We start from the raw sequence: 22,240 nt of genomic DNA, 5'->3' as shown, positions 1-22,240 counted from the left end.
TCGCTAATCTGTCCATTATTTCTCTTCTTAATGATTGCAGTCCTAGTCCTGTTTTAAAATTGATCAGAACATGTCCATAAGACCAAATGCTCAAGCCTCTCCCTGTTAAAAACTTTATTTATTTATTTATAATTTCTTTGGGGGGGGTGGGAGGGTCAAAGAGAGAGGGAGAGAGAATTATCTTAAGCAGGCTCCATGCCCGTTATGGAACCCGACGCAGGGCTTGATCTCATGACCCTGAGATCATGACCTGAGCGAAAATCAAGAGTCGGACACCTAACTGACTGAGCTGCCCAGGTATCCCACTCCTCATTAAATACTTAAAAATTTGAAATATAATGGACATATAATATTGTATTAATTTTAGGTGTACAACATAATGACTCAATATATATATATTTTGCAAAATGATTGTCACAATAAGTAGTTAATATCTCTCACCACACATAATTACAGTATTTTTTTTCTTCTGATGAGAACTTTTAAGATCTTAACAACTTTCCAAATATACAATACAGCATTGGTAACTATAGTCACCATACTGTTAATTTTTAAAATTTTTATGCTTAAGTAGATAATTCTCTTTTACTCAGACTTCTCATTCTTAGGCTAATCAAGTTTTAACTTTTCCTTTTCTTATAGTTAATATTTTGATTATTTGCTTTTCCAGTGTATTCCACTGGGACAGTTAATTCAAGTCGATAGTTTATAATGCCAAGGCCACAACTTCATCTCCCATGAAATTAAGTTGACATTACTCAGGAAAAATCCTGTTTGGTGACTGTTGTACTTTAGATGACTCAAAACAGAAGTTTTTGCTTATGCACCTGCCAGGAAAGAAAGCTTAGATGGTTTAGCTCCAAATTCAGTAACCAGTGGAGAAAAAAAAAAACCTGACTTGTCTAAGACAGTAGTAGTATTTTTATATATGAAGGCTGATTTTTATTTTTTTAAAAAAATTTTTTATGAAGGCTGATTTTTAATAAATGTTTGTCATGTTATGTTTAATAAAAACTCCAGAGCCTTCATGAGTTATCAGGGCAGAGGAGATAGGTCAAGGCTACTTTTAACTACCACCTATGAAACTGGTTTTATTACCTTTGTCTTTTAGGTCAAAATCATGAACTAAAGAAAATGATCTCCCTGGCTCTGTAATTTTCTCTATGTCTCTGTGTTTGTGTGTACGGGCTCATACTAGGCTTTCTAGTCCTCTTTCCTAGGGAATCGGCATTGCATAGTGGTTAAGAGCTGTGAGACTTGGAACAAGGAACTTAACCTCTGTAAAGGGGAACACCATCCTACCTTAGAATTGTGAGTAAGAAGGGCCAAACAATAATTTGTAAATACCTTGAAACAGTACCCAGCTAGGTCAATGAGGGAATTTTTTTAGGATGGCCATTTAAAAAAAAAAAAAATATATATATATATATATTTTTTTTTAAAGATTTTATTTAGTTGAAAGAGAGCACATGAGAGGGGGAAGGGTCAGAGGGAGAAGCAGACTCCCTGCCGAGCAGGGAGCCCGATGCGGGACTCGATCCCGGGACTCCAGGATCATGACCTGAGCCGAAGGCAGTCGCTTAACCAACTGAGCCACCCAGGCGCCCAAAAAAAATATATTTTTTCATTAAGTAGTCTCTGTGCCCAGCATGGAACTCGAACTCATGACCCCAAGATCAGGAGTTGAATGCTCCACTGACTGAGACAGCCAGGTGCCTCTCAAATGGCCATAATGTTAACATAAATAGGCACACATACATATCCTACAATTTGTTTTTTTCCTTTAACAGTTGACCTGAGAACACTCCTTGTGAGTGCATATAGATGTATGGGATTCATTTTCACCAGAGAGGGGCGCCTGGGTGGCTCAGTCGTTAAGCGTCTGCCTTTGGCTCAGGTCCTGATCCCAGGACCCTGGGATCGAGCCCCACATCGGGCTCCCTGCTCTGCGGGGAAGCCTGCTTCTCCCTCTCCTACTCCCCCTGCTTGTTTTCCTTCTCTCGCTGTGTCTCTCTCTGTCAAATAAATAAAATCTTTAAAAAAAAAAACAACAACATTTTCACCAGAGAGCAGTCTATGCGCATATATAACATTTCCTTTAAAGACTGTTTCCCTGTAGGTAGTTTTTGTTTTGATGTTTTGTAGGATAGATTCTTAAAAGTTTAGCTGGCTAGCTAATGGATATGTACATTCAGAATAATAGATATTGCCAGATAGCTTTCCAAAAAGTCAAACTAGTTTACCAGGATATAACAGATATAAACAGGATATAAAGGCCCATTTCTTGACACTTTTGCTAATACTAGATATTATCAAACCTTTTGGTTTGGGCAAATCTAGGGAGCAAATAGTAACCAGTATCCTCTCATTTTAATTCAAGTTCGTATGATTATCTTTTTGTATTTATTATGCTCATCTTTGTTTATAGCCAGTTGATCTTCTGTTAATTGTTTTTATTGTCTTTCCTTTTTAGTCTATAGAGTTGTTAGTTTGTAGGCACTCCTAATGCATGCTGCATAGTAATTTTTAGTGTGTTTTATAGCCTGATATTTGTGTTTTAATTGTTTTTATGTTGTCTTTGTGGCACAGAATTTAAATTTTTTTCATATAATCCAGTCTATTAGTATTTTATAGTTTCTGGGTTTTATGTTTTGCTTAGGAAGACCTTTTCCATCTGAAGTTATAAAAATATTGCCTACGTTTTCTTCCAATATTCTTACAATGTTCTCTTTTTTAAAAGCTTTTAAATGGTTTGGAACTTATATTTGTTTATATATCCATTTTTTTTTTTCCCCAAAAGGAGCGCCGTCCATCCCAACAAAATAAGCTTTTCAAAGTTTACTTAAGAATTCTTAAAAACCTTAGAATTGCATTGAATTTGTAGGATCCTTTTGGGGCTGCTTCAGGATTCTTTCATATACGTAGAAGTCACTAGCGATTTACCCACTGGACTGATATGTAGTGGTAGTGAGCTCTATAGCCACGTGGGCTGTAATGATCTCTTTCTGAGATGTGACATATTGTGAAACAAATTTTGAATGGAATTTTTGTTCCATAATTACATCTATATATTTATATAATGAGGGATGAGGTATATTTTCAATGACTCTGGAGCTTATAGTCTAATGGGAAAGACAGGTATGTCAATATAATTTGTAAACTCAGATGATAAGTATTCTACTGGAAAATCCTGGAATACCTGAGAATGGCACCCAGTGCAATGGAAGTATGAATCAGGAGGTCAGGTAAGATTTCTTGGAGGCAGTGATGTGTGAGGTAAATCTTATAGGAATGACAGGAGTTCGCTGAGTGAAGGGTGACATTGTAGAGAGGGGTAGGGGTAGCAGAAAGTATGAACAGTATGAGCAGTATGAAAGGATGAATATATACTTGTCTATATATATTCTAGAGTCTAAACCCTGTGTGGGGTTGGCTAGGAAGCCAGTAGCCTGACTATGTATCCCATACCAAGAATTTGGTATTTGTACTCTGGGCAGTCAGGAATTACTGAAGATTCTAAGGAGCGGATGGAGGGTGACGAGCAGATTTGCGGTGAGAAAGGTCACCTTGTGGCATTTTGAAAGGTGGATTTGAAATGCTGAGATGGGGGCAGGGAGACCAGTTAGGAGGCTCTTGGCAATGATACTGGCAGGTGTGAGGTAATGGGGATCAGAAGGAAAGACACATGAGAAATATTTCAGAGTTAAGATCAGCAGGGCTCGGTGACTGTGTCTGCAAGGAGAAAGAAGGGAGAAGTTAGCACCTAGAGAAGAGCTTAGGTGACTGGCTGAGTGATTGGGGACTTAGGCAGGGGTGGGGCTTGGAGGGAAGGGGGCAGTGGGATGACAAGTCAGAATTTAGATGAATCCCACTCCTCTATGGGATATGCAAGGGGAGATGTCGACCTGGCAGCTGATTATGAAAAGCGACAGGAAGTGTACCCCAGGTCCTGATCTGGGAGCCATGAGCGTGTTGGCTCCATCCCAGGACCCCGAGATCATGACCTGAGCCAAAGGCAGACACTTAACTGGCTGAGCCACCCAGGCGCCCCTAAAGATTTCATTTTTAAATAATCTCTCCACCCAACACGTGGCTCAAACGCACACCCCTGAGATCACGAATAGCATACCCTGCTGACTGAGCCAGCCAGGTGCCCCCATGTGCGTTAGTTTGAATCTGCACAGCAAGCCAGCAGTCTCTCCTTGGCTGTCCTGCCCGCCACTCCCTTTCACTGTACTCTCTGAACTTCTGCCTCCTTTGGGGGGACAAATCTGCACAGCAATGCTAGGGATAAGGTACCATTATTATCCCCGTTTGTATAGACGAGGAAATAGGCCCACGAAGACTACGTACCCACCATCAGGCCGTGAGCAGGAGTCAGTCTGGCTCCACAGCCCAAACCCTTAGCTGCTGTGCCCCACTGGCTGGGAAGGGAGCGGAGGGAGAGGAGGAGGACACGGAGAACAGCGAGAGCAGCATGGAAGACAAGGAAGTGGTGTTTCCGGTGAGGCAGGGTCAGTGTCAGGGAGCTGGGCCTTCAACCCTGAACACGGTGGTGTCAGGCTTGGGCTCGTGGAGACCCCGCCATGGGGGGTGGGTGCGCTGCCGAGGTTCAAGGAGTGCCTGCGGAGATGAGCAAATAGAGACAGCAGGAGTGCCGAGTCTGCTGAGAGAGGAAGGGGAGTCAGCAATTCATGTGACACAGGCTTGTTTTTAGTTGGGGAATCCGAGGATGCACATGGTATGGGAAAAACCCAAGGTGAAGTTGAGGACACAGGAGCGTGGGGGTATAGAGGGAACGGAGTTCCAGGTAAGAGCGTTTAACTGACCACTATGTGCCCCCGACACGTTCATTTGCTGCCATATCCCCACTTTCTTACCAGAACCGAGAAGGCAAATCCTTCTAAATTTTCTTTGGAAACTCTTTGTTTCTTGGTCCATTGATGCCAGGATTTACCTTCAGCTCTTTTCATGCTAGAACTCGCCTGGCAATCTTACTCATCTGTGCTGGAAAAATCCCAAATACTCCAGCCTAAAATCTTGGCCACCCAGGTCCCTCCGTCCAACTGAGGTCTTGACATCTTCTGTCTTACAGACACTTCATACGCTGCATGTCTGCAACTAGACTCATCTGGGGTTGCTTCAATTACAAATGCCTTCCCTACACCCCCACCCCCCACCGCCCCCCACCCCCACCCCCTGTCACACCCTCTGCCAAAATCCATAGCCCCTCAAGACTTCTCTGGCTCAGTTCCTCCCTGTTACAGTACTTGCTAAGTATACTGTAGCAGCCATGGACACCTGTCATCCTTACTTAAATGTAAACCAGAGGGCAGAGTTTATAACCTCAATCACAATTATGTCCTCTGTCTAGTGAAAAAATGAGCTGTAGACTATGGCATTAAAAGCACATGTAAGGGGTTGATGCCTTGAAAAGGAGGAAAGAGCACATTATTCCCTGGGACTGGACTGATGGAGGTGAGAACAGATGCCCATCCAGACATATTTGTAGTTTACATGGGAAGATGAAGCTGGTGGGGACCCATTTTCACCATAAAGTAGGAAGTAAGATGTTTCACTGAGAATGAGGGCAAGGGGCTTAGTCTGGGGCTTGAAGAGAGTAATGAAGTAATCGTCAGGCCAGGTGAGGGTAACCAGGAGGAAAGAGGGCCCCCTCCCAATAGGGTGAAGCCTGCTGTGGACCCCTTGCATGTAATTTCTAACCCACTACTCAAACCGTTCCAGATTTTGGATGTCTTTCCCATTCACTGCAGTGATGGGTTTCTTCAGGATGACTCAGGGATACAAACCACTAGTTTTACCTGGAAGTTGTTAAAGTTATTCCATTTGCCTACAATTAAAAATAGTGGGATCTAGGGACGCCTGGGTGGCTTAGTCGGTTGGGCGTCTGCCTTCGGCTCTGGTCATGATCCTGGGGTTCTGGGATTGAGTCCCACATCAGGCTCATTGCTTGCGGGGAGCCTGCTTCTCCCTCTGCCTGTGCGTGTGTTCTCTTTCTTTCTCTCTGACGAATGAATAAAATCTTTAAAAAAAAATAGTGGGATCTAAAATCAGAATCCTAGTCTGGGAGCTAAAATGATACCTTGCATATCTCCCTACTTACTTCATCTTATAGTCCCCAATATTTAACATGTGGAATAAAAATGGAGCTAAAACTCTTGTGCTTTATTTTTTTAGACTGAAAATGCCTGTATTTCTTTGAATAATAAAAATGGAAATATGCTCATTTCAAAGTTCTGTTACGAACGCGACTAAGTTGTGAATTAAAAATTCATTCTTTAGGTTGGCAGATTCTGATAATAAAATCATGCTAACTTTTCAACAAAAGAATTTTCTAAACACTACTTCTCTTACCAAACAGGTGCGACCGATCCACTTAAGAGCACAGGACTTTCATTAACCGTTACAGACACACGTGCACATACATACACGGATTCTAAGATAAAAGTGAAATTCCATTTTTATGAGTAGTGGTGACACATCTTTATAAAATGGGAATTTGGGTCCTGTGGTGGCACTGAGAAGCAAAATACTCAAAACAGCTGGACGGAAGGAAGGAGTAGCTAAGAAACACTTGAACGCCTTTTCCTTGGGAGGAGAGTCATCAGATAACTGCACTCATGCAAAACAAAGGCGGTCTGGTTGGCTCCAGAGGACGTGCACGCCCCAGGCAGTAGAGAGTCTTCTAGAGTGTCCTTTGCCATTGACAACATGCTGCGGTGACCGTAAATGTAAATATCCTATCTTTTTCTAAGATAGCCATACCCCGTTTTTTTTTTTCAAAAGTATCACTACAGGTGGCCACTGTTTACACTGTGAATATATAGTCTTCTGTAAAAGCAAGCATCTGTTTATTAAAACAGCCCAAGTATTACTCTAGCAGAAGGTACTACTACCTCTAAGTTCCCTGTACTAGATGTAGTCCATCAGTTTTTTTATTATTTTATTAATAATAAATATATTTGATAACATCCTATGCTTCAACCGATTTCTCAGCTAAGGACTGAAGCAGATCTTTGTAGAGGGCAGAGTTCATGAACCGGGGATAGGAGTCTCTGTGCATTAAGGTATAGATCTGGAGTTGTGCATCATCAAATATGTGTTGGGATGGCTCCACCATGTTCCTGTTGATGACTTCTCTTACTCGGGAGTCCAAGCTGACCTGTCAGTAGACACATAAGAGTGGTATTAGACATACTTCTCTTTGGAAATCCACCCTCAACGCACCATGGCTTGTTCTGTTTTTTAAAAATCCCAAACCAAACAGAGTCATCCAAAAATCTAAATCGCTGAAAAAGAAACTGAACACATAATGAGCAGGGAGTTCTCAAATTTCAGCAGTGTCAGAAGGCCCTGGAATGGGCGCCTGGGTGGCTCAGTCGTTAAGCGTCTGCCTTCGGCTCAGGTCATGATCTCAGGGTCCTGGGATCGAGCCCCACATCGGGCTCCCTGCTTGGCAGGAAGCCTGCTTCTCCCTCTCCCACCCCCCTGCTTGTGTTCCTGCTCTCGCTATCTCTCTCTGTGTCAAATAAATAAAATCTTTAAAAAAAAAAAAAAAAGAAGGCCCTGGAATGCCTGTTGAACAGATTGCTGGCCCCCACCTGCAGAGTTTCCTACTCAGTGGGTCTGGGGAGGGGCCTGAAAATGTGTATTTGTCACAAGTTCTGGGTAGCGCTGGTGGGGATCACACTGCTTTAGAAAACCACAACATTGTTTTCCCTCTTTAAAGTGATTGTACTGTGTCCTTTGAAGAAAAAAGTAGCGTGCACAGACTTACCCCTTGCTAATTTCCTAATAGCATTAGGGCTAAACCCTAGAGGTCCCAGGCTGTAGCCAGCTAGAACACAGTCGCAGATTTCTGGGAATGAGCGTCAGGTTGGCTGGTGAGCGGACGCTAACTGTGGCGCCGTGGAAGAGTTAAGAGCACAGGGCCCGTGTTTTTCTTTTTTTTTTATTCTTATGTTAATCCCCATACATTACATCATTAGTTTTAGATGTAGTGTTCCATGATTCATTGTTTGTGCATAACACCCAGTGCTCCATGCGGAATGTCAGGGCCCGTGTTTAAGTCCCAGCTATGTCACTGCTTAGTTGTGGGGCTTGGGGCAAAAAGTAAGCTGCACCCTAATGAACTCCTCCATAAAGGGGATAATGGAGATGGTAGTTGGTGGGGATTTAATGAGAATTAATTTAAGGTCCTTGGAGTTCATTAAGTTCCTTAAGAAGAAGTTGGGTTTTTTTTTCTCTGATGCTTTGCTCATCCTAGAAAAGGCTGTCTCAGACCAGAGCAAGCTCCTGGGCTCAGACTCTCCCCGTAGGATGCCAGATAAACAAGACTACAGGCTGCAGAGATGCACACATAGACATCTTCTCTTCTGTGCGAAGAACCTTAGCCGGACCAGCTCGGCCCCAGGAGGCCATGACAGTGTTGATGCTCTACGACGCACACACTCTTCTTTCGTATAAACCTGAAAATAGGACTAGCTAGATCAGTAAATATTGACTTCAGTGATCTATCTTTCCAGATGCATACACCCACTTTCCTCCTGGAAAGCCCCTTGTGCCCACACACAGGTAATTCAATACAGTTGACCTTGAACAACATGCTTTTGTATTGCATGGGTCCATTTATAGCGGATTTTTTTTTTTTTTTTTGATAAATACTGTAAGTGCATTTTTCTCTTACGATTTCTGAGTAAACATTCTTTTCTGTAACTTTATTGTAAGAATACAGTACAGAATACATATACAAAGCACGTGTTAATTGACGGTTGATGTTGTCAGTAAGGCTTCTGGTCAAGAGTAAGCTCTTTTTTTTTTTTTTTTAAGATTTTATTTATTTTTTGACAGAGACACAGTGAGAGAGGGAACACAAGCAGGGGGAGTGGGAGAGGGAGAAGCAGGCTTCCCGCTGAGCAGGGAGCCCGATGCGGGGCTCGATCCCAGGACTCTGGGATCATGACCTGAGCCGAAGGCAGACGCTTAACGACTGAGCCACCCACCCAGGCGCCTCAACAGTAAGCTCTTAGTAGTTAAGTTTTCGGGGAGTCAAAGTTATTAGTAGACTATCGACTGTGTGGGGTCAGTGCCCACAACCCCGTGCTGTTCAAAGGCTAACTCTACATTCAACACAGATTGCATCTCCAGATCTCTTTCTTGTGTAGCTTGTGAAGGAAGAGAACTATTTATGTCCATCCAATTCCAAGTCCTTCTCATCCTTCCTTTTCCCTCTGGCTCTGTAGTCAGTCACAAAGTCTCGGGGACCCTGCCTCTTTAACCCCTCTCAGGTCTCTCCACCTCGTCCCTCTTCTCTGCCAAGCCCATTGGGGAGGTCACTCACCATTTCCTGCTGGATTGGTTCACTGGCCTCCTAACTGGTCTCCTGCCTCCTGAGTGCCCCTCAAAATCACCCCACTGGTTGGTCAGAGGGCTTTTTCTAAAGTACAAACCCCATTCTGGCTCTCCAACTTCAGACCTGGCACTGACTTGGCCATGCACTCAGGGTAAGTCCAAAGTTTAAACTTAGGAGGTCTTTATGATCTGCTTCCATGAATAACCCTGGTCTACCTTACTATTCCACTCAAGAATGTAAAGAATTTGGAATTCTACTTGGAATTTAAAGAAAGAAGGAGCTAGGGTTGCCTGGATGGCGCAGTCAGTTGAGCTTCTGACTCTTGGTTTTGGCTCAGGTCATGATCTCAGGGTCGTGAGATCGAGCCCCGTGTCGGGCTCCATGCTTAGCAGGGAGTCTGCTGGAGATTCTCTCTCTCTCTCTCCCTCTGCCCCTCCCCCCACTCACTCGCACCATTGCTCTCACATAAATAAATCTCCAAAAAATGTAAGAAAATCACCCTGACCCCATAGATTTTAGATTTGAAGGAACAAAAACTGGGGGATGGAAGCTTGACTGATGTCCCCCGACAGTCTCTCTGCTCTAAGGGAAGGACAACCCAGGTAAAACCTCTGTGTCATATTAGCGAGGCTATTTCTATTCAAATAAAAATACCTGTAAAAAATATTGGTGCTCAGAATAAAAGGATAATTTTGTTTAAAGAAATGCTTACAGGGTATAATGTTTTTAAACAGTGTTTACAATAAAATGCATAGACTCCCCCTTCTGGAGAATCTGGTGAAAGTCAGGAATACTTTCTCCAGAAAGAGGCACAAAAGCTTTCACAGATTTCAGGGGCCACTGAGAGCCCGCTTGTGGGACCACGATCCCTGGCATCTGGATACTACGAGTGCGGGCGGAGTGGTCATCTCTGTTTTGGAATAGCTGTCACTGTGCCTGGGTGACCCAACACTGACAGGGTTCACTTTACCAATGGCCTCCCGGGAGGAAGCCCCTTGTGGGGTACGTACCTCTTTAGGAGAAAGAATAGAAATGTAGTCTTCATAGATTATCCTTGCTTTCTCTTCAATGATGGTTTTATTAGCTTCTTTTTTCAGTTCCTCACATGCCATCCAGAAAAGCATATTTTCTTCACTGAATTCTGTCCGGAGGAATTCCCGGAAAGCATTCCTTCCCGCTGGAGTAAGCATTACCTTGTCGAAGGACTGAGCCCAGGCGTTGACCTCCTCCAGAGTGGGACTTGGGCTGAGTGGAGACGGAAAGGAAGGGGCGAGAGGGAGCTAGGTTATCGGTAGTTACTTTGCATTTCCTCACTAGAAACAAACCTTTTTCCCTTCTGAGGATGAAAATGTGCACCTCGGCCCTTTTAGGAAGGGAGAGGGCTGTGCTCATTTCCATCGGCCTTTGGCAAAAACACACGAGTGGGATCCCTTCAGGTTGTTTAGCTGGAGTGCATGGCTGCTGGCCAAATGCTCGCAGGCCGATCTCTAGAAGAACTGCCAAGAGCGTACTTGTTCACATCTCAATGAGTCCTGGCAAAGCTTACAACTGTAACAGTGAAGAAAAATCCCAGAAGCATCTGACCAAGATTTCCCAGTCACTTGTGACAGAAGTACGTCAGACCTCAGCATACCACCTTCCAGAGCAGCCACACGGCTGTGTCTCTTTTCGTGGTTTTTTAAAACTTGAAAGAGAATTTTAGAGAGAAAGGGGAAAGATTATGTTATATAACTGCAAGCTATAAAGGGTGATAATAAACACACACTATAGTTCAGCACTCACCGTGAGAACCAGCTGGTCACCACCAGCCGCACCTACCGCGGTCCCATGGCCGCACCCTGCTCTCCTGACTCCCCCACCCTGAGGGACTGCTAGGCTTGACTTTGGACTCACCCTGGTTTAGTTTATTTTTACTTATATTGTAATTATATTGAGGTCAGAAAGCTTCGTCTGTTCAACAATGATCGCTATTAAATGATTTCCTTCCCCCTACCTTTCTTTTCATTGTTTTTATGTAGGTAGATATCCCTGAAGAATATCTATCCTTCAGTGTTTTTTTTTTCTTCACTTTTAAAATGGCTGACTCCATGTTGTCTTCTGCCACTTGCTTTCATCACCCAACACTGTCTAAGATTCGCCAACGTGGCTGTATGTGGCCAGAGTTCCTGAGCACGCAGGATTTATCTCCAACTCTCCATTCTTGTACTGTCCTCATCTGGTTTTGGTATCCCTACTGAATTGATTTCTGAGACGTTTCGGTAGTTATACACGACCTATATAACCTTGGAATGATTAATTCCAGAATTGCTTTGTGGAACCAAACTGTAAAATCCATTGGATCTAGTGTTTATTTTGTAGGAGGGTGTTGTGAGTTGAATAATGTCCCCCCAAAAGATATGCTGATGTCCTAACTCTAGTACCTCAGAATGTGACTAGATTTGGAAATAGAGTCTTTGTAGATTTAACTAAGTTAAGATGAGGTGATTAAGATGAGCCCTGATCCAGCAGGACTGATATTCTTTTTTTTTTAAGATTTTATTTATTTATTTGACACAGAGAGATAGTGAGAGAGGGAACACAAGCAGGGCGAGTGGGAGAGGGACAAACAGACTCCCCGCTGAGCAGGGAGCCCAATGCGGGGCTCGATCCCAGGACCCTGAGATCATGACCTGAGCAGAAGGCAGAAGCTTAACGAATGAGCCACCCAGGCGCCCCTAGGACTGATAATCTTATACAAAGGGGAATCTGGGGGGCACCTGAGTGGCTCAGTCGGTTAAGCGTCTGCCGTGGGCTCAGGTCATGATCCCGGGGTGCCCAAGGTCCCACTGGCAGGATGGTTAGCGTCAGGCCTCAATGAGGCGTTCTCGTTTTAGATACTAGAGCCTCAAAGCTTTAGTACAGAATACAATATACCGGAATATATAAGATAAAAGCCATTTTTAAAAAATTTTATTTATTTTTTTTAGTAATCTCTACACCCAACATAGGGCTTGAACTCACAACCTTGAGATCAAGAGTTGCATGCTCTTCCAATTGAGCCAGCCAGGTGCCTCAAGATAAAAGCTATTTAAAAAATATTTTTTTTAATTTTTAATTTTATTTGAGATTTATTTATTTGAGAGAGAAAGAAAGAGTGAGCCACAAGTTAGGGGAGGAGCAGAGGGAGAAGCAGACTCCCCACCATGACCTGAGCCTAAGGCAGACGCTTAACCCACTGAGCCACCTAGATGCCCCTTGATAAAAGCTATTTTTAAACAAGCTCAGAAATTGTGGAAGATTTTTTAAAAGTTTTTATTTTTTTTAGAAATCTCTACACCCAACATGGGGCTTGAACTCATGACCCTGAGGATCAAGAGTCTCATGCTCCTCCAATGGAGCATGCCAGGCGTCCCAAATTGTGGAAGATTTTAATATGCTTCCCAGACTTTGAAAAATCTGGGTAAGGATCAATAAGATAAAGAATGAAAAAGAAACACTTAAGTAACCTTTTCGGCTACTTGTTTTTTTCCCCTCAAAAATTAGCAGTTTAATACAAGGCCTATTTGAACAATGTTTTTAGGATATTTGTCCAGTATCTGTAATTATATAGATATAATACCAAGAAAAGATATTAGAATAGGTAAGTGAAAGTAAGCCAACTGATAATACAGGAACAAAAAGAGATTAATTTTAAAATCTGACATTATGGAAAGCAATTTATGTGTTTTCTTCCCAACTTTTTTTTCCAAAAATACTTAAATTAAGACAATACTACATTAGCTAGAGTATATAGTTAAGAAAAAAAATGGACTTTTAAAACTTTCTGAAAACCAAACATGTATGTTTTATTATGGTCTTTTATTTTAAAAAGTCTATCATACGAAAATAGGATAACACCATATTTTGTCAGGAAGCATCAATTTATGTTTGTGATTAGCAGGGATGAAATTAATAATGAGACTAATTTTTCTCCCTGTCACACAGTGAACTCTACAGAGTGGAAAGGGGGTGCCACATTATGATTTGATATTATTAAACTGCACTGCAGTTAGAGAAACTGTTACAATGATGAAAAATCAAAACAATAAGGCTGGCATTTCTGTCAATTTAGTGAGCTAAACAACGAGATTTACCTTTCTTCACAGGTTGGAAGCTCTTCTCGTCTGAGTTCATGGGAGGGCCTCCTGGGTCTCTGTTCTTTTTGGTTTCTAACAGTAAGACTGCATGAAACAAAACATTTATATGTCAGTTGAGATCATTCTGCATCAAGGAATATTTTAAAGGGAACTCCAGCTTACCAAGTAGAATTTCTTTCTTTTCTTGAAAAACATTGACCCTGACTGGTTTTCTTAAGGAAACCAAAATTAGGGGCGCCTGGGTGGCTCAGTTGGTTAAGCATCTGCCTTGAGCTCAGGTCATGATCTCGGGGTCCTGGGATGGAGCCCCACTGGGCTGCCTACTCAGCGGGGAGCCTGCTTCTCCCTCTCTCTCTGCCTCTGCCCCCAACTCGTGCTCACTCACTCTCAAATAAATAAAAGTATCTTAAAAAGAAAACTAAAAGTATGATGCTAAAATATTAGCAAAACAAATTATAATATTGTGGTCTACACTAGTTGAGGGAGAGTTTACATTTAGATTAATAGTTTTTTTTTTTTTTAAGATTTTATTTATTTGACAGAGAGAGCGGGAGAGCACAAGCAGGGGGTGTGGCAGGCAGAGGGAGAAGCAGGCTCCCCCCTGAGCAGGGAGCCCGACGCAGGGCTCGATCCCAGCGTCCTGGGATCATGACCTGAGCTGAAGGCAGACGCTTAACCATCTGAGCCACCCAGGTGCCCTAAGTTATTTGCACTTTTTGGCTATTACAATTCTGCAGTGCATGTTCATGTACAGGTTTTGTCTGTGGATGTTTGTTTTTATTTCTCTTGGGTAGACACTTAGGAGTGGAAATGCCTTCCTATGGTAACTCTATTTTTAACATTTTGAGGAAGTCGCAAACTGTTTTCCAAAGCAGCCACACCGTTTTATACTCCTACCAGCGATGCTGGAGGGACTCACGTTTCTCCACATCCTTGCCAACACTTGTTAGTGTCTGTCTTTTTTATTCTCACCATCTCGGGGGGTAGGAAGTACTACCTCATTGTGGTTTTGACTTGCATTTTGCTAATGGCTGATGAGATGGAGTATTTTTTCATGTATTTATTAGCTCTTTGTATGTCTTCTTTGGAGACCTGTCTACTCAGATATTTCGCCTACTTTATTTTTTATTTAATGATTTTTATTTATTTGACAGAGAGAGCGAGCACAAGCACAAGCAGTGGGAGCGGTAGGCAGAGTGAAGGAGAAGCAGGCTCCGTGGGACCATGACCTGAGCCGAAAGCAGATGCTTAACCGACAGAGCCACCCAGGTGCCCCCCTACTTTTACTTTTTAATTTGACTTATTTTATTTTTATTTAAATATCTTTTTAAAAAATTTTTTAAAGATTTTATTTGAGAGAAAGAGAGAGACAGAGATAGCAAGAGAGAACACAGGCAGGGAGGAGAGGGAGAAGCAGGTTCTCCACTGAGCAGGGAGCCCAATGCGGGACTCTACCCCAGGACCCTGGGATCATGACCTGCGCCAAAGGCAGACGCTTAACGACTGAGCCACCCAGGTGCCCCTAAATGTGTGTGTGTTTTTTTAAAGATATATCTATTTATTTTAGAGAGAGAGAGTGGGGGCGGGGGACAGAGGGAGAGGGAGAGAGGATCTTAAGCAGACTCCCTGCTGAGCGCAGAGCCCAACTTGGGGCTCGATCTCACAACCCTGAGATCATGACCTGAGCCAGAATCAAGAGTTGGATCCTCCACTGACTAAGCCACCCAGGCGTCCCTCTTTGGCCTACTTATAAATTGGTTTGTCTTTTTATTTTTGAATTGTAAGAGTTCTTTATATTCTGAAGGCTATTCTTTTTTTACACTAATTCTGTATCTTTCTTCCTATTGAATTATTTTGTTTGCATTAGTTTAGCAACCATTCTCTTGGGATTTCCAGGTATACTCTCATATCTTCTGCAGATAGGGAGAGTCTTAACACTTCTCTTCTGATTCTTAGGCCTCACATTGTTTTCTCTTGTCCAACTGCATCAACTGATAGCTAAAATACAATGTTAGACAGGAGGGGAAAGCACAGACATCCTTGCCTTGTTCTTGCTTTCAGGAGGAATGCTTTTAGTTCCCCACTGATTTCAAAATGGATTTTTTATATTGGTTATTTGAGTTTGCTTTATCTATTGCTCCTGTACTCTTCTATTTCTTTTATTATAGCTTTCCTTTCCACTCTTTCCACCATTTTAGAAGAGTAATTCAGCCTAGTTTTATAGCACGTTTGCTTTATGGATTTTCATAATTGTGCGTGTGTGCAGCTCTGTTTTTCGTTAATGCAAAGTCATTAGAAATGCAGGAACTCTTCTGACTTGTTGCTTTCATGATGCCAGTTTCAGTAAATAATGGTTTCTTGAAACAAAAATAACTTAAGAGGCATCTGGAGGGTGTTCTCGCTGCAGGAGCATTAATACTGCCTGACTTCTTAGGCTTCTTTTGTAAGCAGAAAACATCAGTACACAATGGGTAAGAAAAATCAAAGAGAAAAAGAAAGGATGAATTTGACACAAGATTCTAAGAGAACTGGAAATTACATTGTGAATTAAATAATACAATCTTTATTTAAGCTTTGACATTTTTCCATGTCTTATTTTTTAAAAGTAAGAATATTTCTCAGTGAGGTAATGTGTTCTTAAAAAAGTGAAAAATATATTTTGTGTCAATTTTTTAACCTGAGTGTATTGTTATTGTTATAGTAGAACAAGAAAAGGTTGCTGGAAGCTAAAATAGTTGCTCATCATGTTTAAGAGCTAGTCAGTAAAAGGAGCCCCATGGTTAGACATATTTTGGTAAATTTTTGAGCTACAAAGAGGAAAAAGTTCTTCAATCTTTTACAAAGGAAAAAAAGTTTATTTTTAAGAAATTCAGCATCAGCATGACTTCTTTGATAAAACAAAATGCCAGAAGACCATGAAGCAGAATTTTGAGAAAGATAATACAAGGGCTTAGAAAACATATTTCCTTTTTCTTTTCTTAAAAATTGCCTCTACTATGTATTATTGACACGGATAAGTCTCAAAAGCATACTGAGAAAAAAAATCAAAGAAGTTAAACATTGAAACAGTTAAAGTTTGCTGTGTACCTTTTCTTTTTTTTAAAGATTTTATTTATTTATTCATGAGAGACAGACAGAGAGACAGAAAGAGAGGCAGAGGGAGAAGTAGGCTCACTGCGGAGCAAGGAGCCCAAGCGAGACTCGATCCCAGGACCCTTGGGATGATGACCTGAGCTGAAAGCAGACGCTTAACCGACTGAACCACCCAGGTGCCCTGTGTATCTTTTTTTTTTTTTTTTTTAAGATTTTATTTATTTGAGACAGAGGGACGGGGAGGGGGAGAAGGGAGAGAGAATTCCAAGCAGACTCCACGCTGAGCATGGAGCCCGACTTGGGGCTTGATCCCACAATCCTGAGATCATGACCGGAACCCAAATCAACAGTTAGATGCTTCACCAACTGAGCCACCCAAGTGCCCCACATTTTTTTTTCCCTCCAGCACATGCATTTAAATGCTGTGTGGTACTGCATTGTATAACTACACTGCAATATATTTATCCATTCTCTGTTCATGAACTTTAGAGATATTTCAATTTTTCTCAATCAGATTAATGCTTCAATGAATCCTCTCATACAGGTCTCTTTTTGCCTATGTGCAAGAGGTTTTTTTAGGGTAGAGTATTATATTTAGAAGGCTATATATTTAGCTTTCACATATCCGATCCTTGTTGGTAGGAGCACAAGTGGATTATGTTTTGTTTCATTTCATTTGTTTATTTTTCTTTTGGTTATTATATTCTTATAAGTTCTTTTTTATATGTTCTAGGTTTATGTTCTTTGTTTGCTAAATGCCTTGTAACTATCTTCTCCCAGTATGTTCTATCTGTTCATTTTACTTCTGATCTTTTGTTAAACACATTTTAAAAAGTTTTATTCAGATATAATTTGCACACCATAAACTCACAAATTAAATGGTACAAGTCAACGGTTTTAGTTTATTCATACAACTGTGCAACCATCACCATGATTTTAGAACAGTTTATCACTGCAAAATGAAACTGTACACATCTGCACCCATTTCCCCTAGGCCCAGGGAACTGCTGCTAATCTACTTTCTGTCTCTGTGAATTTATCTGTTCTAGACATTTCACATAAATGGAATCATACAGTATATGTTCTTTGGTGTCTGTCTCCTTTCACTTAGCATCATCTTTTTTTTTTTTTTTTAAAGATTTTTTTTATTTATTTGTTTGAGACAGAGAGAATGAGAGACAGAGAGCATGAGAGGGAGGAGGGTCAGAGGGAGAAGCAGACTCCCTGCCGGGCAGGGAGCCCGATGCGGGACTTGATCCCGGGACTCCAGGATCATGACCTGAGCCGAAGGCAGTCGCCCAACCAACTGAGCCACCCAGGCGCCCAGCATCATCTTTTCAAAGTTCATCTATGTTTTAGCAGTTTCAATACTTCACACCTTTTATGGTCAAATCATATTCCACTGTATGGATATACCACATTTTGTTTTTCCATTCATTAGCTGATAGACATTTGGGTTGCTTCTACTTTTTGGCTAGTATTAATCACACTGCTATACATATTCATGTATAAGTCTTTATGTAGAATATGTTTCTATCTCTCGTTAGACACATTTTTATATTTTAATGTAGTCAGATTTATGGATCTTTTTAAAAAGTAGTTCTTCCCAATACCAAGATCAGAAAGATATATCCTGTATTTTATTCTTGGCTACCCACATTTAGGGCTTTAAACCATCTGGAATTGATCTTGTTTTTTTTTGGTTTTTTTGGGGTTTTTTTTGTAGGGAGAGATTGGGTTTTGCATGAGCTGCAATATAGGAATAGAAGTATTTTTGTGGATTTGGATACCAGGTAGGGTGACCAATTTTCCTGGTTTGCCCGGAACTCATGGGCTTTCTGGGGCATAGGACTTTTCAGTGCTAAAACCAAGACAGTCCCAGGCAGCTGGGATGAGCTGGTCACCCTAATACCAAGTATCTTGGTATTTATAAAATAGTTCATTCTCTTTTGTTAAAATCACTTTTGTCCTATATTGATAGTTCTCTATATTTCTTTCTTTCTTTTTTTTAGTTCTCTATATTTTACTGTCTTCCATCGATGTGGAAACTGTCTGTTATACTTCTAAGTAATCAAGAATACCATTAATTTGGAAAGAAAATGTAATTTTTTTTCCTAAGGAAGTCTGAAGTTACCTCATTTGTCTACCATGAACATGAGATTATTTGCTTACAATGTTGGATTCTTTTTTAAATTAAATATGTTTTATATTTGATCAGTTTGTGTCCATGATTGTTACTTGCTTCCCATGACGTGTCCTCTGGGTTCACTTTTTCTTCCTGAAGTACACCCTTTCTTGTTCTTTTAGGGTAGGTCTGAAGACCGTTAGCTCTCTTGGCCTTTGTATGTCTGAAAATGTCTTGTTTTACCCCCCACTCTTGAATTATAGTTTGACTAAGTTTTCCATTACTTTTCTCCAGTTCTTTGAAGACATTTCTCTATTGTATTCTTTTAATTGAAGCACGATGAACATACAGTGTTGTATGAGTTTCAGTGTACAATGTAACAATTCAACACTGTTTCTCATTGCTCTATTGTCTGTTAAGTACACACACAGTATGTGCTGCAGGAGTGTTGGCTATGATGATGATGATGTCTAAGCACAGCTCCGTCATTTATTCACCCTAGCTGGTGCCAAGAGAAGGAGCCTGCTCTGGAAACGGCAGCCACCATCTGCTATGCTCACTCACACCGTGAGTGCTGTACATTGTTCAGGCCACCATCTCGGCCTCCTGTGTCCCTCTGAGGCAACAGAGAAGGGAGGGGGACGGGGTCAACAGGAGTCTCCCCGCACCAGGATATCTCTGCCCAACTCTCACACAATCATCTCTAATTACCTCACTGAAACTGATGAGTGGAGTGAAAGACTGGAAGAGGGGCTGAAATGAAACCCCGTCACCGCTGGGGAGTATCCTCCCGGTCTAGGGAGGGTCCTGGACACCCACGTGTGTATGGTGTGCAAACATGGGCCTCTCCTCCGGTTTCCTGCCGAGTCCTTTAGATGCCTACTCGGGGCTGAAGCCTTGCGGGAGCGCCAGACTGCTTGGCTCCCACGTCCCTCATATTCCCACTTTCCGTCTGGGGTTTTGCTTTGAACAGGCCAAGCACCCACCATCATGACTCCAGCAGGCCTCAGAGTGTGGTATTGCTGGACCCCATCCACCGGATGGGGACTTCTTGGAAGTTAACACTAGCTCAAATCAAGCAAGAGACCAAATTTTCCTGGACATTTAATATCAGCCTCCACCTGCTTCGCCCCAATTCTAACAGTCCCGCCACTGTTTTTGATAGCTGTGCTATCACTTGGTCATGTTCTCTTCTGGGGAGTGAGGGCTTGGTCCAACTTGTGGTCAAGACTACATAAACATACAATAATTTAGTTGCCTAAAGTTAGGCACACATTTAGTGGGCATAAGCACTTCTTGTAGCCAAGATTTCAGAAATGCCACTTAACGTTCCTATGATTTCTAGGTGTAAACTCTATACAATTTCTCCAGACCTTTGACAGTGACTCAAATGGTCAAGGATACTTTCCATTCAAGTTGTGTATCTCTCTTTTGAAGCAAAGATTGTGTATCTTACTGTACCAGTAAGTTAGCCTACATTTTTATATTCTTCTGTTAAGCATATATTTTGACATTTCTCTTTATGAAAACATGACATTCATGAAAGAAAAGCAGAAGATAAAATCCAGGCACCCTCTACTTAACCTTAACCTTTAAGACCCACCTTAAATTCTAACTCCTCTACAAAGCCTTTATTACCAAGTAGACTGCCTTGAGTTCACTCCTTTCTAACCATCTAGTTATTGTTTCTGCCCAAATATTAATATTTGATCACCAGCGGCCTTAGACTATTCTTTAGTTGTTTAACACACTAACCTGATTTCAGGGATTTGAATAGAAATCCCTTGAGCTGGAATACAGAGCCCCTTTGTGTGTGTGTGTGTGTGTGTGTGTGTGTGTTTGTTGTCCTTCAGATCCCAAATCAGTGTCAGGCATATAGTAGTTGTTTAAAAACATGTATGGGGGCACCTGGGTGGCTCAGTCAGTTAAGCGTCCAACTGGTGCTTTCAGCTCAGGTCATGATCTCAGGGTCGTGAGTCTGAGCCCCACATTGGACTCCACACTTAGTATGGAGTCTGCTTGAGATTCTCTCTCCCTCTCCCTCTGCCCCTCCCACTCGTGCTCGCTCCCTCTCTCAAATAAATATTAAAAAAAAACACCAAAAATGCCTAGAGAGTTAATCATAAGCTGGCACTACTCAGGGACACGCATGTGCCCGTCAGGAGGGCAAGACGGAAAAGGCCCGACCTTACCAGGAACAGCTGCAGCAGCAGCACCAGCAGAAGCAGCAGGTGTTGGACCCGCGGTCCCCCGCCCCGGGCTGGTCTGGCGTGGAGTCCGTGGTCTCCTGGGCTGCAGGCATCTGCCGTTTCCGCATCTCCGTCCACTCAGATCGCATGGGCTGCAACCGTGCAAGCAAAAGGGGGGCCAGTTACCACCACACAAGGCCAAAGAGTCAGTTGTCTGGACCGCTGAACAGATGCAATTATGACTCTCTCCAGGTCATTTCTGAGAATTCTGGCAAAATTTGGTGCTTATCATCCCTTTCTAGAGCCAACGTTTCCTGTCTAGCATCTGCCAATCACTGTGAATAAAAGGACGAATGGCGGAGTCCCTGCTCTAAGGCGCTTCCAGGTCAGGAGAGGACTCAGACAAACACTGACATCACCTATGGGAAGCCATGGCGGTGACAGCTACGATGAGGGCATTTTGCAGGCCTGATGTCCCCTCTGGGCTGAACTGCCAGGGAGCAGTCCCGGGTGACAGTTGAGTTAGGGATGCCCACAAGGCATGATTGTGTGAGCACTGTGGGCCAGAGCATACATGTGGGAGGAAGCCAGGCCAGCATGGCAGGCATGTTAACAAGGCAGTAAGAGGAAACGTCCCAAGAGGGAGGACAGAAGTCCTGGGAGGCCGTCGGGTTCTGAGACCCCACTAACTAACAGGTCCAAGTCTTAACTAGCTGTGAAACCTTGAAGAAGTTATGCCGCTCCAATATGTGCAAAGCACCCAGACCCCCACCTGCTACTTAGTGTTGCTCAATTATTCCCAGGAAGCAAGGGAGGGCTGGGGACCCTGGCCTGCTCTGACCTGTCCTGCCATCTGCAGAGACAGTCCCCTTGGCCTGTCCCAGTGGACCGCAAGCCATTGCAAACAAGGTCTACGCCCTTCAACCTCCCCTTTTTCTGAAGACCATGAGAATGGCTAAAGGAGAGAAGCATAAAAGCAACGTAAGAACAAGAAATTGCCGAGTGCACTTTTCTATTTGATGCTGTGATTCAAATGTCGATGAAGTAAAAGCAAAAAATACCAAAGCTACATTAAAGAACCTTTAATAGGACTTTGGGATTAAATTCTGGATGTGTTCTTCTATTCCAGCAGTAGATTTAGCTCTTCCTACTATTACCAATTCTTATATTCTATTGGACTTTTTGAAAGATTTTATTTGTCAGAGGGAGAGATAGCACGAGCAGGGGCGGGGGTGGGGGGGAGCGGCAGGCAGAGGGAGAAGCAGGCTCCTTGTTGAGCAGGGAGCCCGATGCGGGAGTTGATCCCAGGACCCTAGGATCATGACCTGAGCCGAAGGCAGACATG

The 22,240-nt window shown here is 42.5% G+C and overlaps 1 protein-coding gene across 1 annotated transcript; it reads right to left on the bottom strand.

Annotated features, from left to right (window-relative positions):
- Nucleotides 1-6,828: 6,828 nt before the first annotated feature.
- On the bottom strand, nucleotides 6,829-21,984 carry RGS20 (regulator of G protein signaling 20). The gene is made up of 4 exons (XM_035011153.1): nucleotides 20,899-21,984; nucleotides 13,486-13,572; nucleotides 10,384-10,618; nucleotides 6,829-7,183 (listed from the first exon to the last, which is right to left on the bottom strand). The coding sequence occupies exons 1-4, from the start codon at nucleotides 21,042-21,044 to the stop codon at nucleotides 6,995-6,997; spliced, it is 657 nt and encodes a 218-aa protein (XP_034867044.1). The 5' UTR covers nucleotides 21,045-21,984; the 3' UTR covers nucleotides 6,829-6,994.
- Between the last annotated feature and the right edge of the window lie 256 nt (nucleotides 21,985-22,240).

This window comes from Mirounga leonina, unplaced genomic scaffold (assembly GCF_011800145.1).
Source record: "Mirounga leonina isolate KUSES-001 unplaced genomic scaffold, KU_Mleo_1.0 Mir_165, whole genome shotgun sequence".
Lineage (NCBI taxonomy): Eukaryota > Metazoa > Chordata > Mammalia > Carnivora > Phocidae > Mirounga > Mirounga leonina.
The sequence above is the reverse complement of the archived record's forward strand: the minus strand, read 5'-3'. Positions and strand labels throughout refer to the sequence as shown.

Bases quoted from the DNA above. Each gene is read 5' to 3' on its own strand.
- RGS20 (XM_035011153.1), bottom strand. From the start codon at position 21,044: ATGCGATCTGAGTGGACGGAGATGCGGAAACGGCAGATGCCTGCAGCC. The intron at 10,619-13,485 runs GTAAATCTCGTT...GTCTCCACTCAG, and splicing joins CTTCCAACCTGTGAAGAAAG to CCCAAGTCCCACTCTGGAGG. The intron at 7,184-10,383 runs GTACGTACCCCA...GTCTACTGACAG, and splicing joins CTATTCTTTCTCCTAAAGAG to GTCAGCTTGGACTCCCGAGT.